Source organism: Argiope bruennichi, chromosome X1 (genome assembly GCF_947563725.1).
Source record: "Argiope bruennichi chromosome X1, qqArgBrue1.1, whole genome shotgun sequence".
NCBI classification, from domain to species: domain Eukaryota; kingdom Metazoa; phylum Arthropoda; class Arachnida; order Araneae; family Araneidae; genus Argiope; species Argiope bruennichi.
In genome coordinates this window covers 53,066,172-53,090,800 of record NC_079162.1, presented here as the reverse complement: position 1 = coordinate 53,090,800, position 24,629 = coordinate 53,066,172, and the positions used below count along the sequence as shown (strand labels likewise).

Below are 24,629 nucleotides of genomic sequence, written 5' to 3'. Positions count from 1 at the left end.
CATTGCAATTTCTCTAGATGAGCAGGTTACAATACAGGACACATTTATTGAAATGATGATCTGTTATGTATTATGATAATTTTTTTCTCAATTTTATTACGGTTTTAGTATCAGATATTCAGCCTTCATTGCAAAGAAAAAGCATGATTTATTTTTCCGAGAATGAAAGCATTTCTTTTTATTTGTTTGGAGGACATTTTTTCAAAATCATTCAATGTATTTACAGGTTTTATCAGATGACTAGACAAATAGATCGTGATTTAGAGCGTGATGAGGCAGAGGACGATTATGATGACTCTTTCGATCAAGATAGTGATGATTGATTATAATTAATGCCTTTACGAAATTACTTAATAAAAAATAAAAGTAACGGCACAATAATACTAAGACCTTTTGCATTAATTATTCCTCATGAAGTCTTTCCGCTTTTCTCAGGCAACATTTTTTTCGACTTGATATTATCAAAATTAAATCCTAAAATACAAATAATAAATATTAATTTCTTTAAATGCCCCTTAAATAAAAATAAAGTACCGTTTCAGCTTAGATTCTGCCATACATGCCTCATAAAGTAAAATATGTAAATAGTGTTGCACTTATTGCTCAACAGATGGCAGCGTCATAGTGTAAACAAATCCTTTGAAAATACCGGATTGGACTGTTTTGTAATAGACAATTTGGAGTTCGAACCCAGTTTTATTTGTGCAAAAAGAGAAAAATGGATTTAACTGACGAATCGTTTGAAATTGATCTTGAAGAAATATCTGCACGAAGACATGGTTTTCATCATTTTGTGATATGCCTCAGGATTTTTGATTTCGTTTCGGCATTTGCATTCATCCTGTATATAATTAGGATTATCTTTCTGTAAGTATTTTCAGATTCGTATAAGTCAATATACATTTTATTTCAGTTGTGTTTTAGTTAAAAAAAGGTATTTCAGTAGTTTTTACCCCTTAAAACAAGTGACAACGTTTCATCTCGAACTCTATGATTCACTTCTAGCTGTTTACTTTGAACTCTGTACTGGATGTGTGAATATTTTAAAATGGCTATGTAATTACATATCAGTTTTTGTTTTAAAGGTAAAGAAACTGCCATACCTTGTCCTTTCAAGATGATCAAACACAATAACTCGTATGAAAATAAAAATTATATGTTTTCATAGTTACTAATCTAGGATATGGTAAACAATACATTTCTGGAGTGTCCATCGGAAAGCAAGCATAGCTAAAACATTTGAATAAATAATTTTTTCGTTTTTTAAAACGGAAAAAAATATTTATGTATAGTTTTTGATGTTCTTAAATAACATTTGCTTGTAAGTAGAATTGAAAAATTTATTTTATAAATGGCGCAATGTGAGTTTTTGATTTTCAAAGCTATTTGCATCACATATAGTTTTCTGCGGTCTTTCAAATACATACTTAAACAAATCTTTAGCCGCTTATTTCAAAGGAAGGTTTAAAAACTATATTAATCACCTGACAATAATTTATTTTTCTGAGAAATTTAAATTATAACATTCAGCAGTTTAGGCTTTGACTAGACAATACAGATTTTTAAATTTGTACTAAAAATGTAAGAAATATCAAATTTCTTTTAATATTTCTTTTGATCTAAATTTTTTGAAAGGACTATAGATTCGTTTATTATTTTATTTTGATTTTCAAATATTGTGCTTGAATGAGCTTCGTTTAAGTTTATGCATGTTTGAGAAATTAATTCTAATATCCATTATTTAAATGGATATTAAATATCTATTTTTTAGATTTCTGCTTTAACATGATACATTTTATCCCTTTCATTTATGATATTTACTTATTTTTATGCTTTCCAAGCAAGATTTAAAAATAATAATTTCTTTTAAAATCAATCAATGCATGATTTTTTTTTAATTATAAATGTATCAGCTTTAAAAATTTATAAATATAATATATATGCATATTATAATCTCTTTGAAAATTGTATCTAGGGATATATTCAATCTTTTTTAATTTGTTAAAACTTTTGGTAACTCAAGAATAATTCATTTTTAATTCTATGATTCATAGTGACTCACTTTACAGAGCATGCATTACAGAGCAAATCATAGTTAATGCTTATGTAATAAAATTTATTAATTTTTTTGGCATTTCACCAAGTTTTCAAGCTAACAAGTGATTGTTTTATTATTTATTTTAGCTAATCATTTGCAAGTATTTCAAAATATGCCCATCACCTGCTAATACATACACTTATAATAATATAAAGAAGAAAATATGTAGTAAGAAATCTGCAAAGAGGACAACTGAGGTGCAAGGATCGGACACAATAAGGGTAGAATATCTGAATTTAAAACCTGATCATCGACGAAATTGTAAATGCTTATTTTTTAATGTATAAATGGCACTGCTGCAGAAAGGAATAACTGTAATAAAATAAATAGCTAAAGTTCGTAATGTACATGAAGCACAATTAATAAGACATTTTCAATGTATTTAGAGTTTTATTGAAGGTTTCATTTTATTATTTATTAAAATGAAATAGAAAATTACACAAGAAATTTTTCTTGCTATCTCCAAGAAAACAGAGTTGCATGAAAAAATTACATTGCACATTAACCAAGAAATAATTGATATAACTTAGAATAATATGAATTTGTTCTTAAAATATCTGGAAACAATATCTAGAATGGATGTACTCCCCTTTATTGATAATTTGAATTTAAAGCAAAATACCAGAAATACAGTGGTGTTCAAAATGTTCAACTCTGAACTTATTTATGGTCTACAAATGTAAATATCTAATCATTTGTAAATTGAGAGTTTCAAATTTTTCAATATGAAACAGAAACTGATAACTGTCATATCAGATTAGAAAAAATGAACCTCAGTTGAAAGCAACATTGCAATTTCCCTAGATGAGCAGGTTACAATACAGGACACACTTATTGAAGTGATGATCTGTTATGTATTATGATAATTTTTTTCTCAATTTTATTACGGTTTTAGTATCATATATTCAGCCTTTATTCCAAAGAAAAGCATGATTTATTTTTCCGAGAATGAAAGCATTTCTTTTTATTTGTTTGTAGGACACTTTTTCAAAATCATTCAATGTATTTACAGGTTTTATCAGGCCACTAGACAAATAAATCGTGATTTAGAGCGTGATGAGGCAGAGGACGATTATGATGACTCTTTTGATCAAGATAGTGATGATTTGTTTCTAGGGAATGATGATATCTATCAAAATAATGAAGGTTTGTATCAAGACAATGATGATTTGTATCAAGACAATGATGATTTACATCGAGACAATGATGACTTGCATCAAGGCAATGATGATTTACATCGAGATAATGATGACTTGCATCGCGGCAATGATGATTTGCATCCAGTCAATGATGATTTGATTCAACATACTGGTGATTTGCCTCAAGGTAACGATGAAATAGAAAATGCGAATAATGGTGATGAATTGCCCGATGATGGTGATTTGTCTGATGGTGAAGATATCCATAAGAAGTATGATGGGTAAGATATACCAGAAGCATTTCAATATTTTTATGCAGTGTCTGAATTTACTTTTACATCCACTTACAAGGGATTATTTTAAGTCAAGTATATTTTACAAATGTAAATTGAAAAAGCGAACTTTTATGACATAAAAATAGCATTAATTTTTATCAAAAAATATTTTGAAATTATAACGAGAATTATTTTTCTTTTTTATTTGTCAGACATCAATATAAAAAACTGGTTTTAAAATATCAGTTTTTTTTTTTCTTTGAACATTGTGAAACTGCAATTTCATCTAACTTGTACAGAAAGTGATATAGATTACTAATTAAATTAGATTTGATCAATAAAATTTTAATTGTGCTTTGATTTTCACATCAGTAAGCTATTATTACAACAAACAAGTGAGGAGAAAGTAAATAACAATAAATTCTTATTGAAAGATATAGAGCCATTACTTTCCATTTTTATATTTTTACTATGTACTATAATTTTAACACATTTTTAAAATTATTATCTTATAAATCATTATAAGAATAGAAAAATGCAGAGAGATAATTTTATTTGCTATTTTTGAGAAAAATGTTATTATAAAGAAAACTTATATTGAATACATATCAGAGAATAGTAAAGATTGCTAAAATACTAAAAAAATCTTCAGAAGGAATAAAAATAACTTTAAAGCAAGGATTTAATAATTTAAAAATAAACAGATATTAAAAAAATAAAATTAAATAATGAACAGAATATTTTGAAATGAAGCAAAATGCAAGTACAACTAATCAAACTTAGTAATAATAATGCATGTATATTTTCTAAAATGTTAATTATTATATCAATTAATATATAATAATATTATATATATAAATATATTATTATCGCAACATGAAAGACAACATATTTTTAGAACTATTATTTTTAACAGTTCCCTGAATGTATGACAATTTAAAAAATAACGGGAAATGGCTAATTTATAAGTTGAAATGAAATAAAATGCAGGCCACTTTCTAGAACTCAATACTTTCATGCTTGAATTTTTTTCATGTTCACAAATATGAAAATGATAACTGATTTTGAAATATTCAGGGTTCAAAATCAATCAAAATGTAATAGGAAAGTCATATAAAACAATAGAAAGGAGCTAAATTGCAGCTTTCCTAACAGGAACGATTACAACACACATTTATGTAAATTATTTAATATGCGGTATTTTTTTTCGTTTTAGTTACATGTAAATATTTAGATTTACATTTTTTTATAGATAATAGATAAAGTATTGTTTTCCAAAAATTTATCTATTTATTTGCAAGGCTGTTATTTGAATTATTATTATTCTGATTCAATCTGTTTTCAGGTTTTTTTATATTAACAGAGAAGGGAAGCTATTTCTGGTAAGGGGTCAGCCCTCTGAAAACCCGGATGATAATGATGCTTTCGAGAGGAGGTACAAAAAGTAAGGCAATAAGGGAACGTTTCTGTTATTATTATTTTTTTCTAGTTTTTCATTAGCTATTGCCGCAAAAATTATTCTTCAGAACAATTTTATCTTCCAAATGAAAATTGAAGAAGTGAAATTATAAACATAGAACTAATTTTATTTTTTATTGAAAAAAATGCAGCGAAATTAAAACGAGAAATGTTTTTTATAAATGTTTCTTCCTTTTCAGTTTTTCAAACATCAATTTAAAGCATCTTATGGATAGTTGTTTTCTTGTCATTGGAAGCTACAATTTCTTTCAACATTTGCAGTATTAAATTCATAATGGACCTTCTTCGAAACTAACTTCTGTTTTGAAAAAAAAAAAAGGAATTTAATTGCATTTAAAATAGTAGTGGAGTTAGGGGCTAGTTGCAACAACTTTTAGAAAATTGTTTTCTGTTTTCAAAAATATTTAAGATTGTTTGATTATAACTGCTTTTTATAGCATAATTATCCATTCATCATATGAAGAAAGAGACAGTTTTAAGGGATGTAATACAATAGATATTTTTTTCGGAGCGAATTAGCTATTACAATTTGTTCAGGTCTTAAGACAAGTTGTAACAGTAAAAATACAATATTAAAAAATATTTTTTCTTCAACATTTTTTAATTAACTGGAATAAAAAAAGATATCTGATAATTATTATTACTTGGCACAGTAACAGATATCAGTATCAAGTGATTTATGATAAAATTATTAAATCAATTAACCTAAAAGTCAATCTTTAGCAGAATTGAAATTGAAACAAGTAAATGACAGATCTTACCTCTCATTGATTTACAAATTAAATATTACACTCATTCTTTTATAACACAGTTGATGTATGTATTTCCACAAGCTTCTCACTTAACCGTTTCGGCAAGGCACTAATTGTTCTTATTTGAAAAGTCTAGTCATGAATGAATTTGAAAAGCTTACTTAAAGTAAATTTAAAAAATACTTTTTAAAAATGTCAACTACATAAAAAGAGAATTATTTTTAATAATATATTCAACTGATACTTTTTAATGTATATTAAAATTTTTCTGAAATTTTTTTTAATAATGCATAGAATTCTACATGAATGAATTATTGTGATAATAAATAAATAAAGGAAAATAACAACACAAAATTTTTATTCAAATATGCATCACAAAACAATATACCATTAATACTTTTCTTTCATAAACGATACTTGAAACATATTTCTTGCAATTTAATAATTTCTCAAACTTTGAAAAATTTACTCCCTTAATTTTCATTTTTCGAAATTATGCGAATAAACATAATAATACAAAGTACATGAGAAAATCTTCATTGGTATCTAGTGAAAAAAAACAATTATAAGGGAAATATTAAATTAAAATCTAGAAATAGGTTGGCAAGGTTAATCATTGAAGGATGAAAGCAAAGTAACGTATTTTCTAGATTTTAAGGAATAAAAATTATTAAAATAATACTAATTAATTACTAAACAATTACTCGTTTGTAATATGAAAGTTATTTTTTGCTTTATTTAGCAGTAAATATTTAGAATCTTTATTGAAAGTAACTAGTTGAAATATTTTCTTGGAAAGTCAAAGCGATTCTCTTTAATTGTGTACAGAGTATTTTTTTAAAAAAAACTGACATATTGTATTTGCAGGAATTTTATATTTACGAGACCATCAAGAGGATGTCCCATTGTGATTGAACCCTATCAAGAACAAGACAGTGATGAGTATTCGTTTGATGGCAGAGATTTTGACCGAATCTGTGATGAAGCTTTGAGCAGGAAGATATACCAGTATTACTAATAATTAATAATAATACCAATTAATTACTAAACAATTAGTCTTTTATAATATGAAAGTTTATTTTTGATTCATTTATCTGTAAATATTTAGATCCTTTATTGAAAGTAACTAGATGAAATATTTTCTTGGAAAGTCAAAACGATTTTCTTTATTTGTGTCCAGGACGTTTTTTTTTTAATTTTTTTTTAATTGACTCATTGTATTTCCAGAAATTTTGTTTCTTCTGAAGAATCAGGATGTCCAATTGTGATTGAACCCGATCAAAAACTAGACAGCGATATGGATTCGTTTGATGGCAGAGATTTTGACCGAATCTGTGATGAAGCTATGAGCGAGTAAGACATACCAGTATTACTAATAATTAATAATAATACTAATGCTTAACAAATACTACTAATAATAATAAAACCTGTAATACTAATAATTAGTAATAATATTAATTATTTATTCAACAATTACTCATTTATAATATAAAAGTTTATTTTTTGTTTCATTTAGCTGTAAATATTTAGATCCTTTATTAAAAGTAACTAGATGAATATTTTCTTGAGAAAGCAAAACGATTCTCTTTATTTGTGTGCAGAGCTTTTTTTTTAATGACTCATTGTATTTGCAGGAATTTTATTTTGAATAAAAAATCAAGAGGATGTCCCATTGTGATTGAATCGTATCAAGAATTAGACAGTGATGATTATTCGTTTGATGATAGAGATTATGACCTAATCTGTGTTGAATATATGCTCGGGTAAGACATACGAGTAATACTAATAATTAACAGTAACTCTAATTAATTACTAAACAATTCTCGTTTATAATATGAAAGTTTATTTTTTGTTTCATTTAGATGTAAAAATTTTCATCCTTTATTGAAAATATCTTGATGAAATATTTTCTTGGAAAGTTAAAACGATTCTCTTTATTTGTACGCAGGGCATTTTATTTAAAAAATGACTCATTTTATTTGCAGAGATTTTATGTTTAGTAAACCATCAAGAGGATGTCCCATTGTGATTGAATCCTATCAAGAACTAGACAGTGATGATTATTCGTTTGATAACAGAGATTATGACCTAATCTGTGTTGAATATATGCTCGGGTAAGACCTACGAGTAATACTAATAATTAATAGTAACTATAATTAATTACTAAACAATTCTCGTTTATAATATGAAAGTTTATTTTTTGTTTCATTTAGCTGTAAATATTTAGATCCTTTATTGAAAGTAACTAGATGAAATATTTTCGTGGAAAGTCAAAACGATTCTCTTTATTTGTGCGCAGGGCGTTTTTTTTTTTTTTTAACTGATTTATTGTATTTGCAGAAATTTTGTTTCTCCTGAAGAATTAAGAGGACGACCAATTATGATTGAACCCGATCAAAAACTAGACAGCGACATGGATTCATTTGATGGCAGAGATTTTGACCGAATCTGTGATGAAGCTATGCGTGGGTAAGACATACCAGTAATATTTTGATGATTTTCATCTCTTTTTGTTTTTTGTTTTTTTTTATAGTTCCTAGCCTCACGAAAGTTTTTTAGAACATGTATGATTTTTCAATCCAAATTGAAAATGTGGAACAATATAAAATAGACCTTATTTCATATTTCATTTTTAAAAACTGCTACGGATGAGATATGGTTTTTTATAATCTTTCTTTGTATAATTACGATTGCTTTTTAATATTGAATAATCAGGATTTCTTTTAGTATGTACATGATTAATATTTTAATTGTTTTATTTTGAAATTTACGCATGTTTTCTGAATTATTATAATTTAATCCTGATTATTTTATTTAAAATTTTGTCCAATCACATTTTCTCTAAATGAACTTACTTCAAATATCATTAAATAAGAATATGTTAATCGTAAAAATGTTATAATTAATGAATGTTAATGGAGGGATCTTATGGTATAAGGTTCTTTTTGAATTTCTACGGTGTATAGTTATCTTTTTACGAATACTCCTCTAGAAGTTAATTTTAACGAATTTTCGTTGAAGCAAGAAATACTAAATCTTTGAAATACAGAATATCAGTAACTTATGTGACAAGACAGTCGGCGATTCCGGGAGATTGCACCAACTTTGTCATGAGGGCTAATATGAATAATTTTAAGAGATAGTTTATAATTAAATTTATTGATAGGTATAAAAGGCACACTTCTGAAATGAAATGAGAGAAAATAACAACTATGTACAGGAATTCAGGAGAAATACATGTTTGTATTATGTGGTACAATAAATTAAATATAAATTTATTTTATAAAAAAACCATATCTATATTAAATAACCAGTGATTTAATGATTATAATTCATTATATAATATATTAAAGCATGCAGAAATTAAACGAAAATAACGAAAGGAAGTAGTACGTTAAATATGATAAGAAACAATTTTTGCATTTTGCGAAGCATACAGTCAGAAATTTAAAAATAATAATTGAAGAACTACATGATACATGTAATAAAATATTATTTATTTTATAGGTCATTGTATTTATTGTAATTTATTTGAAAATGTATTTTTAAATTAAGGAGGGATATTTTTAAGATAGCTGCAGCAGAAAACTTAAAATTAATATCCTCCTCCCACGCACAAATGAAAGCCTTTTCTAAAACATAAAATATATTGGAAATAGAACAATAAGTTAAAAAATATACTATTAAAAACTAAAATAGAGTATGTGAAATATGAATGAGTAATTGAACGAAAATTTAGATTGTTACATAAGATCAAATATCAAATTTTACAATTAAATTGTAGGAATGTTTTCGAAAATGCAGTTATTTTTCTTATAACAACATAAAAATCTCCACGCTTTTTTTAATTCAAAAATTAAATTAAAAAAAACTGAAAGTGAATTAAATTGATTTTAATATTGCATCTTATAAAAATCAACCATGCTTAAAATAATGTAAAAAATTGTTATTAATAGCTCATTAACAAATTTAAATGGATTAAAATACAGCTATTCTTGGAATATGTTTTTATGGTCTCAAATTTAAAAATGATTATTAATTTGAAACAAGAATTCCCTTAAATTAGTTCAAAATCAAACAATAACTGTTCAAAAGATTTAGTAAGCCATCTGTGAAAGCAGATTTGCAACTTTTCTAACCGTGCAGGGAACAATGCAAAACAAATCTATCTGATTAACGATATAATAGAAGATATGAAAACCATTTTCCTTTGCTTTATTTAGATTTTAATAATAAAATTTACATTCTTTATTCCAAATGAAATATTAAAATATTTTATCCAAAAGTTAAATGTTTCTCTCCATTTGTTTACAGGGCTATTTCTGCAAACAACGAAGAGAAATCGCCAGATGCTAAAGATTCCGAGATCATTTGTGGGTAAGGCATTGACATTTCGATTATTTCCAAGCTATTTATTGTGAGATAATTACACAACAAACTCTAGTTCTCAAGTGTAAATTAAAACTGAAACTGCAAAACAGAAACTTTAGATATATTAAGTTATGCATTTTATAAGATGGTAGTTTGCTTAGTTCTTGAGTAAAATCCTCCTTAGCAATTATTATATTCTTCAATTCTCTAATAATTTACTGAAATATGTATTAATAATTGTTATATATTATTATTATTTATCTTATTTAAGCATTATCCTAAAACATAAAAGATATTGGAAATAGAACAATCAGTTTAAAAAAATTCTATTAAAAACGTAAATAGAGTATGTGAAATATGAATGAGTAATTGAATGAAAATTTAGATTGTTTCATAAGATCAAATATTAAATTTTACAATTAAATTGCAGGAATGTTTTCTAAAATGCAGTTATTTTTCTTATAACAACATAAAAAGCTCCACGTGTTTTTTAATTCAAAAAGGAAATTTTTAAAAAAACTGAAAGTTAATTAAATTGATTTTAATATTACATTTTTTTAAGAATCAACCATGCTTAAGATAATGTAAAAAATGGTTATTAATAGCTCATTAACAAATTTAAATGGAGTAAAATACAGCTATTCTTGGAATATGTTTTTATGGTCTCAAATTTAAAAATAATTATTAATTTGAAACAAGAATTCCCTTAAATTAGTTCAAAATCAAACAATAACTGTTCAAAAGATTTAGTAAGCCATCTGTGAAAGCAGATTTGCAACTTTTCTAACCGTGCAGGGAAGAATGCAAAACACATCTATCTGATTAACGATATAATAGAAGATATGAAAACCATTTTCCTTTGCTTTATTTAGATTTTAATAATAAAATTTACATTCTTTATTCCAAATGAAATATTAAAATATTTTATCCAAAAGTTAAATGTTTCTCTCCATTTGTTTACAGGGCTATTTCTGCAAACAACGAAGAGAAATCGCCAGATGCTAAAGATTCCGAGATCATTTGTGGGTAAGGCATTGACATTTCGATTATTTCCAAGCTATTTATTGTGAGATAATTACATAACAAACTCTAGTTCTCAAGTGTAAATTAAAACTGAAACTGCAAAACAGAAACTTTAGATATATTAAGTTATGCATTTTATAAGATGGTAGTTTGCTTAGTTCTTGAGTAAAATCCTCCTTAGCAATTATTATATTCTTCAATTCTCTAATAATTTACTGAAATATGTATTAATAATTGTTATATATTATTATTATTTATCTTATTTAAGCATTATCCTAAAACATAAAAGATATTGGAAATAGAACAATCAGTTTAAAAAAATTCTATTAAAAACGTAAATAGAGTATGTGAAATATGAATGAGTAATTGAATGAAAATTTAGATTGTTTCATAAGATCAAATATTAAATTTTACAATTAAATTGCAGGAATGTTTTCTAAAATGCAGTTATTTTTCTTATAACAACATAAAAAGCTCCACGTGTTTTTTAATTCAAAAATGAAATTTTTAAAAAAACTGAAAGTTAATTAAATTAATTTTAATATTACATTTTTTTAAGAATCAACCATGCTTAAGATAATGTAAAACATGGTTATTAATAGCTCATTAACAAATTTAAATGGAGTAAAATACAGCTATTCTTGGAATATGTTTTTATGGTCTCAAATTTAAAAATGATTATTAATTTGAAACAAGAATTCCCTTAAATTAGTTCAAAATCAAACAATAACTGTTCAAAAGATTTAGTAAGCCATCTGTGAAAGCAGATTTGCAACTTTTCTAACCGTGCAGGGAAGAATGCAAAACACATCTATCTGATTAACGATATAATAGAAGATATGAAAACCATTTTCCTTTGCTTTATTTAGATTTTAATAATAAAATTTACATTCTTTATTCCAAATGAAATATTAAAATATTTTATCCAAAAGTTAAATGTTTCTCTCCATTTGTTTACAGGGCTATTTCTGCAAACAACGAAGAGAAATCGCCAGATGCTAAAGATTCCGAGATCATTTGTGGGTAAGGCATTGACATTTCGATTAATTTATTTAGATTTTAATAATAAAATTTACATTCTTTATTTCAAATGAAATATTAAAATATTTTATCCAAAAGTTAAATGTTTCTCTCCATTTGTTTACAGGGCTATTTCTGCAAACAACGAAGAGAAATCGCCAGATGCTAAAGATTCCGAGATCATTTGTGGGTAAGGCATTGACATTTCGATTATTTCCAAGCTATTTATTGTGAGATAATTACACAACAAACTCTAGTTCTCAAGTGTAAATTAAAACTGAAACTGCAAAACAGAAACTTTAGATATATTAAGTTATGCATTTTATAAGATGGTAGTTTGCTTAGTTCTTGAGTAAAATCCTCCTTAGCAATTATTATATTCTTCAATTCTCTAATAATTTACTGAAATATGTATTAATAATTATTATATATTATTATTATTTATCTTATTTAAGCATTATCCTAAAACATAAAAGATATTGGAAATAGAACAATCAGTTTAAAAAAATTCTATTAAAAACGTAAATAGAGTATGTGAAATATGAATGAGTAATTGAATGAAAATTTAGATTGTTTCATAAGATCAAATATTAAATTTTACAATTAAATTGCAGGAATGTTTCTAAAATGCAGTTATTTTTCTTATAACAACATAAAAAGCTCCACGTGTTTTTTAATTCAAAAATGAAATTTTTAAAAAAACTGAAAGTTAATTAAATTGATTTTAATATTACATTTTTTTAAGAATCAACCATGCTTAAGATAATGTAAAAAATGGTTATTAATAGCTCATTAACAAATTTAAATGGAGTAAAATACAGCTATTCTTGGAATATGTTTTTATGGTCTCAAATTTAAAAATGATTATTAATTTGAAACAAGAATTCCCTTAAATTAGTTCAAAATCAAACAATAACTGTTCAAAAGATTTAGTAAGACATCTGTGAAAGCAGATTTGCAACTTTTCTAACCGTGCAGGGAAGAATGCAAAACACATCTATCTGATTAACGATATAATAGAAGATATGAAAACCATTTTCCTTTGCTTTATTTAGATTTTAATAATAAAATTTACATTCTTTATTCCAAATGAAATATTAAAATATTTTATCCAAAAGTTAAATGTTTCTCTCCATTTGTTTACAGGGCTATTTCTGCAAACAACGAAGAGAAATCGCCAGATGCTAAAGATTCCGAGATCATTTGTGGGTAAGGCATTGACATTTCGATTATTTCCAAGCTATTTATTGTGAGATAATTACACAACAAACTCTAGTTCTCAAGTGTAAATTAAAACTGAAACTGCAAAACAGAAACTTTAGATATATTAAGTTATGCATTTTATAAGATGGTAGTTTGCTTAGTTCTTGAGTAAAATCCTCCTTAGCAATTATTATATTCTTCAATTCTCTATTATAATTTTCTGAAATATGTATTAATAATTATTATATATTATTATTATTTATCTTATTTAAGCATTATCCATTTTTAATTTTATAAAATTCTGTATCGAATTTTGCACATGCATTATATATGTTCTCTTAACATAATTTTACATTACACCCTGGTGTACTCGAGTCAACATAATAGTTCCAACGCGAAAAACACAAACAACTATTTAACGATTGCTATCTAATTCAAATCATATTTGACCAAAATAATAAAGAATCTTCAATAAATTTTTTATCTTTTAGAAACTCATTCTGCTCAGCACTATTTCAGAAGTTAAATATAAAAGCATTGAATATATTTCTTTTGCTACAAAAATCTCGTTTTCCCTTTGCTTATGCGTTAAAATTAAGTTCAAAAAGTAATTCTCTGGTGTTTTTTTAAAAATTTTTTTCGTATTTTTCAATTTATTTCTAGCTTTTCTTGCAACAATTTTTGCTTTTAGAATAGTAAAAACAAATCATTCTAAATATATGAAAGAATATGGAAAATTAAAACAATAAGCAAAAAATAACTAACAAAGGTAAATTTAATAATTCAATTAAAATTGGTTAATATTACGAAATTAATTAAATTAAATTAATGAGCGAACTTACTGTAATTTTAAATTAATATATACAATTCATATTTATAAATATTTATGAAACTTATATTTATCTAAATTGTCAACGGTTTATTTCAATTATAATAAAAGTACATGCTTATTATGTTTTTCTTTGTAATCTGCTTGGATTTTTTTCTATTTACCAATATTGAATACTAAAAAAAATTATAATGCACCGTAAATGACTTGCAAATGAGAATCCAAGGTTCATTTTCATAAAAATTCTAGTGTTACGACACATTTTTTAGAAATTTTATAAATAGAAAGATAAAGATTCAATATGCAGAATTTTAAAAATCTTTTTAATAAAATAAAAAATAACTTTGGTTTTTGTTTTATGAATAGAAATTTATGAAATTAAAGAATTTAGAAATAAAGTTCTAAAGAATGTGTTTTTAAACAAGGTAAATATTTATTTTTTTAACAATATTGAGTGAGCAGACGATTATATAAATTTTGAAATTATTCAATTGATTTTAAAATTTGAACTTATCAATTAAACATTTAATTTTTAATTGTTTTTACTATCATTTTTTATTATTTTTATTTGTTTAATATGGAATAAAAATTGAATTAGTAAAACACTTTATCACGAACTTTGAGATACGTTGTTATAAAGAAAATGTATTTAAAAAATGCATTTTCCCGTCTACTTAAATCTAAAAAAAAATAATATAGTAATCGATATTACAATAATCGAAAATATAAAAAATTAAAATAGAATAATGCTTAAAATCTTTACTTTTTATGTTCAGTATTAAAGAAATTTACTAAACAATTTAATTTATTAAAAGTTCAAAAATAATATTTTGAAACAAGCGGCAACTAAATTAAATTGCTATATTAAAAAATAACATAAGACTCTGGCATGCAGTACAGACAAATATTTCGAATTTATATGAAATTTTTACCTTTTAATTCGGTTTCGGAGTCCAGTGAATGGGTTTCAAATCCAGTGTAAATGAGTGGATCTATCATTCGATTAAATATTCACGATCAAATAATATGTAGAAATTAAACGATACATTAACTTTCATTCATTTATTTATTTTTGCCTGTAAGAGACTCTGAAACTGAAGAATTTGTAAGATAGAGTTATCTCGGCAAATGACTCTTTTCAAGCGCAGCTCTAATGTTTTTATGAAAGAACGAAAAACTTTCAAGATCATTCATAGATCTGGAATTCGAGCTTTCAACGCAATAAATCCAATCTTGCCTGAAGAAATAGTAAAATTTATACGATTAATAGCTGTTATTCTATCCAAAACATCTTTCATTACAGATATTTTTTTTTCCTTACTTCCTTTTTTTTTCTTTTTACTTATAATTTCTGCGCTTAGAACCGAGATGAATATATTTCCAGCTCTTTTCATTCAGGGTGGTTTATGGAAATTCTATGCAATCTATTAGCTTTTTCGAAACAGTAATCCCTTTTGTGTGATGGAAACTTTCTTTGAATAAAAATATGCCTCAGTGCGCTTATTTATATCAAATCTGATGTCAAATTGATACTTTTTTTTCAAACACTTAGTACTAAGGCTAGGAAATCCGGTTTATCAAATACTACTTACATGATTTGTATATATTATGGTGATATATCTATCTTTGCTTTTTAATCCAAAGAATATATTGAAAAGTTTATAATTCCATTCTAAATATCAGAAACTAAATCTTAATAGGAAATTGAAATTGTGATTTGAATTGAAAAAAAATGAAATAGACTGATTATTTCGAGATATTAAAACGAGAAAAAAAAATCTTCCTTTTAATATTTAAGAATCCGGTTTTAAAAAAACAACGTAGGGGGAGAGTATTGTACCTTTGGCCTTTTCTCAATATTAATTTTCTTTATCGGTTTTTGTATGTAAGTTCACAGAACCGTCTCGAAAGCTAACCTTAGTTCTGCTTAACTTTGCACTTATTACATATTTTAAAAAATAATAATAATTTTCAGTTTTGACGGTTTTAATTATTTAAAAAACATTTAAATGGTGGTCAAATGTTCTTCGTTACTCGTAAAAGATAATTTTATTGATTTTTTTTTCTTCAAGTTGAACCATACAAACAATTAAAGAGCTATATTTAAAATACCCTTTTTTTCCTTTTATTATACGTCGGAAGTATTTTCATTTTTTTTTTTAAATTGTGCATAAATTTTTAGGTAGGTGGATTATTCTGACAATAGAAAGGCAAAGATAAATAACAAATGTAATTCCTTACTGAAGTAGATATTCCAAAAACTTATGATATAGTGGTGCTTAGAAGCTAAAAGTATCATGTAACTGATATTCAGCTTATAAACACCACTTTCAAGACATTTATTATAATACAATAACATTAGGCTTTAAAGGAACTATCAGTAAATTTTCACTCAAAAAAAGTTATAAGAAGAAACCTGGGTATAGAAGAGTGCATAAGGAATTATTTTTATTATTTCTGAAAAAAAGAGGGAAAAGCAATTAATTATTACAATCAATATTAATGAAGAAAAAAACAGATACTATTTATAATATTTTTTCTTAATTATTAAAATACAAAATTCCAGAATGAAGTAAAATGATGTTTACTATATTCTGGAATAGTCATTAAAATCATTTAGCATTAAAGATTGAAAAATAAGCAGAAATACAAAATAATTAATGAATCCAGTTGTTTAAACTGAATAAAAGTTAATCCATCAAACTTTACTACTAAATTGCACTAGAATGTAATAGAATGTCAAATCATAAAAAACAACGTATTTCTTAATCCAAAGTTAGAATGATAACAATAATTACACAAGTTGTTTTTAGAATCATTGTTTTATAACAATTCGCTCTATTTAATACAATTTTTAAAAATAAAGAAAACAGCTAATTAATATACCACTCCCTAGAGTTCAATACTTTCATCCGTGGATTTTTTTCGTTATCTTAAATATGAAAATGACTACTGTTTTTAAATATTTAGAGTTCAAAATAATTCAAAATGAAATATGAAAACAACAGTTGCACCAACAATTTAATTAATCACCTATAAAAGCAAAAAGCAGATTTTCTGCTTGGGCAGGTACAACGCGAAAAAAAAATTTCAAGAAAAAAAATGAGTTAATGAGTTAAATTCGAATTTTTTTTTCTTCCTAAAATCGAAACTGTTCTTTATTTGTTTGAAGGGTTGGTTTTGATTAAATATATTTGCAGGTTTTATTATATCGACGAAGAAGGGAGGCTAGTTCTAGAATGTAGTGATTCCTCTGAGAATCAAGTCGCTGAGAATCAAGTCGTTGAGAATCAAGTCGCTGAGAATCAAGTCGTTGAGAATCAAGTCGCTGAAAATCAAGTCGCGGAAAATCAAGTCTCTGAGATTCAGCGATCTGATTTACAAGACGATGATGACTCATTTAATGACGATGACGATAGTTATATTCGAGAGTATAATTTCGATGCCGTGTTTGCAGGGTAAAGTATAACAATGATGTTTAAATTGTTTTCATCACTTTCTGAAGAAAATTTGTAATTCGTTTCTCTCTCTCTCTCTCTCTCTTTTTTCGTTCAAAATGGGAAAGTGAAATTGTGTAATATAAAGCTAACTTCACATTTTATTGTAGAAATTATAGCGAAATTAAATTTTTCTTTTTCTATTTTGTTGTTCGTAAAACTCAAAAATTTGTTGAAAATATAAATCTCTGGTTTCTATGAGTATTCTATAAACAAAAGTTTAACAGTTCTTGTTACTGTGTTTCGAATCTTAAATATCTTTTCAAGTTTGATTATTTATATTTAAATTTTGATTTATTTGAGTTTCAATTAGTGAATTCACTTCAAACATTATTCAATATATATTTATAAAATATTATTAATATAATGTAACAACATAATTTCAATGTCAGCTTTAAAAAGATATAATATGCCATAATATTATGATGGTAAAAGTTTTCTGATTAATAAATACAAGCAGATAGACCTAACAGTAAAAGTGCTTTTTTGAATTTGTATTGATTATAATCGTACTGTTATTATAAAAAAAGTAGTTTTTAACCAAATATATTTATCCACATTTATTACCTTCAGGTGAAAAGAGGAAATTAGAAATGCTTCCTTAAGAGATAGTTCTAAAGAATTGCCCTTGACGTTGAAAGATATATTAAAAGTAATACAATCTGATCTACAAAATAGATTTTAAATTATTCTGCACCAATTTATTTATTCAAACCTTATTAAAAGGATTTTAAATATTTCTTATTTATACGAACTTCATTATACGAACTAAACATTTTAAAACATACGTTATCTTAACCCTTAAAATCTTGTTTATTTATGGATCTAAAATGCACCAAGTAAAAATAAAATTACAGAAAATGACAAATTCCAGTATTAAGATTTTAAGAACATGAATTTCTACAATATTTATTTCCAAAAGATCAATTTAAAATGATATTTCTTGTAAAGTAGAAACAACATTAAATATTAGTATAAAAGTACATTTTGTGGTAAAATAAAGAAAAATATACCGAAATTTTATAATGAAAGAAGGCATTACATGAAATGAATCCAAGAAATAAACAATTACAATTTGAAATATGTTCAAGTAAAAATTTTAAAAATATAGAAAAGTAATTTTTAAAATATGAAACAGAATTAACAGTATATAACTTATGCTATAAATATACTCATTAAAAGTTATTTACTATTAACTATTGAATTTTAAAACTATAATAAACAATTTTAAAAAACAATCGCATCAAAAATCAGTGTTTTCTAGAACATAAAATGCACTAAAAAATCATCAGTAATAAAATTATATATCAGAAATATTATAAATTATACAAATATATTGTTTGAAATAATAATCAATAATTTAAGGAAAATCTAACTTCAGTTTTATAAATATATTTATTATAAAATATTATCATTTGATGCGTGTACAGTTTTATCTCTATTTGAAACTAAACAAGAAAAAATCCCACATACATTTACATGATGAAACAATGATTTTTTAAGAAGAGTTGGAAAACTAGTTGAAAGCAAACAACTCATTTTTAAACTGCATACGAATATACAGGGTACTCCTAAATAATGGAATAAGCTTTAATTTTTATTCATATTGCACTAAAGTATATTCTTACAATTACGAAGTTTCGTCAAATAAGATGGGCAGTTGTATGAAATACTTTGGCTTCTGTGGTGGTTGATACCAAAAAATAAAATTTTCATACATCCCCCACAGAGTAAGAATGCCAATCAGTAAAATTTTCTCTTACATTCACCTATGCACATACAAAGTTCCATGATCCAATCCACAAAGTTTGTAGAGATACGCTTATTTTTAAATTTAGAGGAACTTATCCTAAATTTAAATGAAAACATTTATTTCTGAAGTGAAAATTTATTCAGTATAAAAAAAACTTTCATATGCAAATATTTGTCAAGTATTACAATTTCCAATAATCATGACTTGAAAGGGATCTTCTAATCACACATAATGTTGTTCACTTTGATTGGCCGATATTTGCGGTTTAGACTTTATAAAGAAGGAACTAGAAACCGAACATTTAAGATATCTCTGACAAATACTGGAATGTCGAACAAGAAAATAAAATTTTTATCGCGCAGTTGTGCACTTTTTTGAAAGAATAATATATTTCTGTAACAATGAATGTTTGGAAATATTGACGATTTGTGATTGTACAATCGTACAGCCGATCTATTTGTAGAAGAATACAAATATCGTTTTCTGAATTTCTGGCATCCTTCTAAGAAGTGTGTTTGCAGAATGACCCATCGATAACAAAATACATGACCCTCACTTCCCTTGGAGAAACGGCGAAATGAACCTTTAAGTAAATAGTGCAGAAATGGTTTATTTTTCAAGTTACCGTGGTGAGAATTGGCTTATTTTTCAAGTTACCCTCCTACTAGAGTACAAATAGTCAGTCCAGAATTGCGCATTCCAAAAACGACAGTGTAGAGAATATTTAAAATTAAAAAATACCATCCATTCAGCATCCGCGGAGTCCATGGACTGTTACAACAATTGCATGGATAGTTATGTAATTGATGTCTGAAATTTTACAATTGTACCCTTCTGCAGGTAAAATCAAATCCTTTTTTTCTGAGAAATGTAATTTGGAAAGATGAATGCCGTTTAAATCTAGAAAAAAGTATTAATCTTCAAAACAATCTCTTTTGAACGTTGAAAATCCATTCTTCGTATAAGTGATTCATCAGCAATTGCAATTTTTTTTTATAAGTGTCTGGTGTGGCATTTTTTCTTACTCTTTGATTAGTCCCTTTTGTAAAACAGTATACGGAATGGTTAAATTCAGTTTAGTTTTGATTGGCGTTATATATGAACTTAAGAATGAATTGTCTTTGGCAGTACAGTTTGTAGATCTTTGTCAACGAATTCAAAAAGTCTGCTTTTATATCACACATGATGAAATGGATTGCATATACGTAAGTATTGTTAAAAGAATGCAGCTTTATATGGATGTCGAAAATTCGTTATTATTTTCAAATTCAGCGTTTTTAATAATCTTTTATAATATGTATATTATCTTGACTGCAGCGAAAGACTTGCTGATACACTGTCATGGAAAAAATATTCTATGGGCCATATAAAAAATAAATTTTTGTAACTTTTTATTATTTTCTCTATATGAGCCATACCATTTTCTTATATTGGGGTACCTTAATTGATAAAACTTTGCAATTGGAAAATTGGAAGCTAACTGCAATAATTAAGAAATAAATGCTTCTTCCCCTGTTTTGGGCCACCTGTATACATACTAAACTAACCTAACATTTCCTTATGGGAATGGATTTTCTTATGAGTAATTTCAAACAGTCAAATATGTTTAAGAATAGACAAAATATCAAATTCAGTTTTCTAATTCACTTATAGTTTAAATGACAAAAAAAAAATATTTAAAGCGGTGTTTTTTTTTAATATATGAGTTATAGCAAAACACGGAAAATGATTCTCTTTTGAATTTTTTTCTACTGAAAAATCTTTATATATATTTGAATGCCATAAATTTTTTTCAATCCTCTCTGTCGATCGACATAAAAAATAATAATAAGTAAAGTTACTTGAATTTTTGTTAGATAAATGTACATAGTAACAAAATGACATATTACTTCACTGTTACTTATTAATTATAGATTCATTTCCATTTCAGAGACTGGACTGCTATCATGCATTTGTTTATACATGTAGGAGAAAACGGCATTGAAAGTATCTCGGTTGAATTCATTTTATTCTGCATCCTTATCATAGACAATATAATCGCATATATTATGAGGCAAGTGTGATTCTTTACAATCATTTTTCTACCTTTATCACATGATTATTTAAATAAAATGACTTCTGCTCTATCCACAGGGAAACAATTGAAAATAGCACCTGTGTTCTACTTTAAGTTTTCCTATTTTTATATAATGCACATTCTTTTAAATTCTGCATGAACTATTTCGAATTTTTTTAAGTAACTATTTAAATTATTTCATTGTTACTTATTTTTTAAGATAAATACCATATCTTTCTAGCGTACAATGGAAGTTTCTTTTGAAGTCATATATTACTATTTAATGAAAACTGGCGTCAATCATTTTAGTAGAGAATTTTACTTTCGCTACTTCAAGAACGATTTCTATTTTTAAAAACAAATGTATTTTATTTTAATAGTTATTTTAGTATGACTATCTACTGATGCAATAAATTACAAAAGTCTATACGTTCAAAATGCTTTTTAATCGGTCCAACAATATTTTCGGCAAAAATGCTTTGAATGTTACCAATATTAAGGAAATGCTATACGGAAGTTAATTATCTTAAAGATCTGATATAAATTGCACGTTTAGATACAGTTACTAAAAATATAATAAATTTATACTAACATAAGATATATATTCATAATACTATAAAATTTTTGTTTATGCTGTATCTCATTTGCATTTGGTGATAATCATATATCATCCTTCAACAAAGTAATCACACTTTCTCTGTTTATGTGCATGCATGGACATGAAAATCCAGAACTTAATGTTAAGCTATCATTATATTAAAACGAAATGAAGACAAATATATTTATGCTACTTTTTACACACGTTGTGTTTGCTATCCTCTTTTTATGCATCGTAGCTCAAAAGAAATGTCTTAGAAGTTATATTTCAGTCAAAAAATTGAATTATATCTTCATTTCAAATTGGTTCACTAAAAAAATGACAGATGCTTATACTCTTTAAAAAAGAACATTTTCAAAAAAAATTATTTCATTTAAATGAGAGTATGAGGATTTTGATGAAATGTTACCGTTAAATCATTTAATTATATTTCCTTTGCTTTTAAATTCGTCCTTTAAGTAAAGAAAATTCCTTATATTGATTCTATAATAATATTGAAACTAAAAAAATCACCAAAAAAGAAGTAAATTTTGAATGTAACAGCTGAATATCTTTGTAGTTATTCAGATTTTTTTCTTATTAATAGATAACAATATCCATCGTTATTGAACACCAATCATTACCGACTCAATCCTTATATTGATTTTATTGAAAAATAAAATTCACACTAACATCACGTTGTCGTGGAAATTACCATATTTTCAACACGTCTAAATAATTGCCACTTAATGAGCGAAGCTAAAAACAAAATTTGGGACGTTTTCATTTTTTTTACTTTCATGTATTACTCTTTATATTATTCGAAGAAAATTTTTAAAATTGGCTATTCATTCGCTAACCCTGTATTTTCAACTACGCTTGTTTAACCACTCCATTATATTTCCTTGTTTGTATTCTTATTCGTGTATATATGTCCTCCAGGTGTCGAATTAGTGTTGGATAGTTGAAGTCCCGTTTAGAAGCTTAATAGAAGATATTTTGATATGGACCTCATAATTTTGAACCGTGGTGAATTAAATACAACGCAAACTATATCTCTCAAAACTTCAGTTTCACATAAGTGCTCTTATTTTCGTGTACCAGAATATCTGCATGAAAGTAAATATTTTTGTGTCGAATTTAGACAATTTAGTTAACTGCGCATAATCTTTTGGAAGAAAAGCAAATTACCTGAAAATTCGATTAGTTTAGTTTAGTTATATTAACGTCCCTTTTTAAAGCAACACTAGGGCTATTTTGAGACGGACCTCGTAATTTTGAATCGTGGTCAGATGACGAGTATGACACCTCAGCTGGTACTCCCCTCTCCAAAATTCCACACCACACCACACCACACCAGCAGGAGGGTCTCTGAAAATTGGAAAAATCAATCGGAACTTTATTAAGAGCCAGTGCTTATAACAGAATAGCAAAATGTATAATATTTGAATTCATTTTACATATTTTTTGCTCAACAGTATTTTTGGAAAACCATTTTTAGAAAGCTTAGTATACCATTTTCTAATAATTTAGGAAAAAGAGAACAAAGCCTTGCATTTCACTTCATTTTTTTCCCTCTTAGTAGTCAAAGTTTACCTCTTAGTGGATAAACTTGGGATACTGAAACCCTTACTAAAATAATTAAAACAATAAACTTTAGGCCATAATTTTTTTCCCGACTTAAATTCCTTAGCTTCTTCACAAGCCTATGCCTAGACTGCTAAGATACAATTTTTTCAATCTCCAAAAAATGCCGAAGAGTACAACATATTGTCGAGGCCTTTTGAAACATCATTTAAAATGACAGAAATAAGGTCTCTGTGGGGAAAAAAAATGAAATCCGAAGAAGCACCTTTTTTTTTTATTATTTAAGTGACCGGATTAACGTTTAACTTCATTTGTCAGAAGATTATTACTAAATTTAGTTTAACACATACTTATAAGTTATAAAAATGTAATTTGGTAGTATTTAGCTATATTATGAGTTTCATATGTTTGCTTTTCTTGCGTAATTACGATATTTTCTAAATCTTATGCCAGATTTATTTTAATACTTCATGAAAACTTTTTACAGGAAATAAATGAACAGCCATCCAGAAAGTACTTTTTGCCAATAAGTTTGACTAATTTATTCTACTTTTCATGCAATGACTGATAAATCCAAAAATAAAATTATCACAGATGTGAATATTATTCAAACATGGGCATACCATTAATGATTTAAACATAGATGAAAAGATTTATTTCATTCGACCATAAAAATTTTATCACATTTTCACCTTCCATAGTTAATGGTTCTAACAATAATTTTTAAAATAATTTTTTTCCCATTCAGTTTTCTTCCACCTATTGAGCTACGAGATTTTCTTCAATATTTTGGATGGTAATTTGGACCTACCAGGAATATTCAAACTTAATACTTTGTTTGTGATTACCCAGGTCAAATGTTAGCTTTAAGATTTTTTTCCCTGTTTATTCTTTTCATGTCTGAATGTTTAAAGAATACTATTCTTGTATTCCTATGGATAAGTATATAAGTATTTTGCATTCATAAATT

General features: G+C 25.8%; 1 protein-coding gene across 1 annotated transcript; it reads left to right on the top strand.

The window, feature by feature from the left end:
* Positions 1 to 236: 236 nt before the first annotated feature.
* Positions 237 to 17,651, top strand: LOC129959221 (uncharacterized). Its single transcript, XM_056072045.1, has 15 exons — positions 237 to 312; positions 1,086 to 1,137; positions 3,111 to 3,518; positions 4,858 to 4,956; positions 6,611 to 6,751; positions 6,971 to 7,096; positions 7,378 to 7,506; positions 7,729 to 7,857; positions 8,084 to 8,212; positions 10,058 to 10,120; positions 11,078 to 11,140; positions 12,098 to 12,160; positions 12,285 to 12,347; positions 13,304 to 13,366; positions 17,390 to 17,651. Exons 1-15 carry the CDS (start codon positions 237 to 239, stop codon positions 17,649 to 17,651), a joined length of 1,866 nt encoding a protein of 621 aa, XP_055928020.1.
* The last annotated feature ends 6,978 nt before the right edge of the window (positions 17,652 to 24,629 follow it).

Coding starts and splice junctions, on each gene's coding strand:
- LOC129959221 (XM_056072045.1), top strand. CDS start 237: ATGACTAGACAAATAGATCGTGATTTAGAGCGTGATGAGGCAGAGGAC. Junction 4,957..6,610: donor TTCGAGAGGAGGTACAAAAA/GTAAGGCAATAA, acceptor TTGTATTTGCAG/GAATTTTATATTTACGAGAC. Junction 7,097..7,377: donor TGTGATGAAGCTATGAGCGA/GTAAGACATACC, acceptor TTGTATTTGCAG/GAATTTTATTTTGAATAAAA.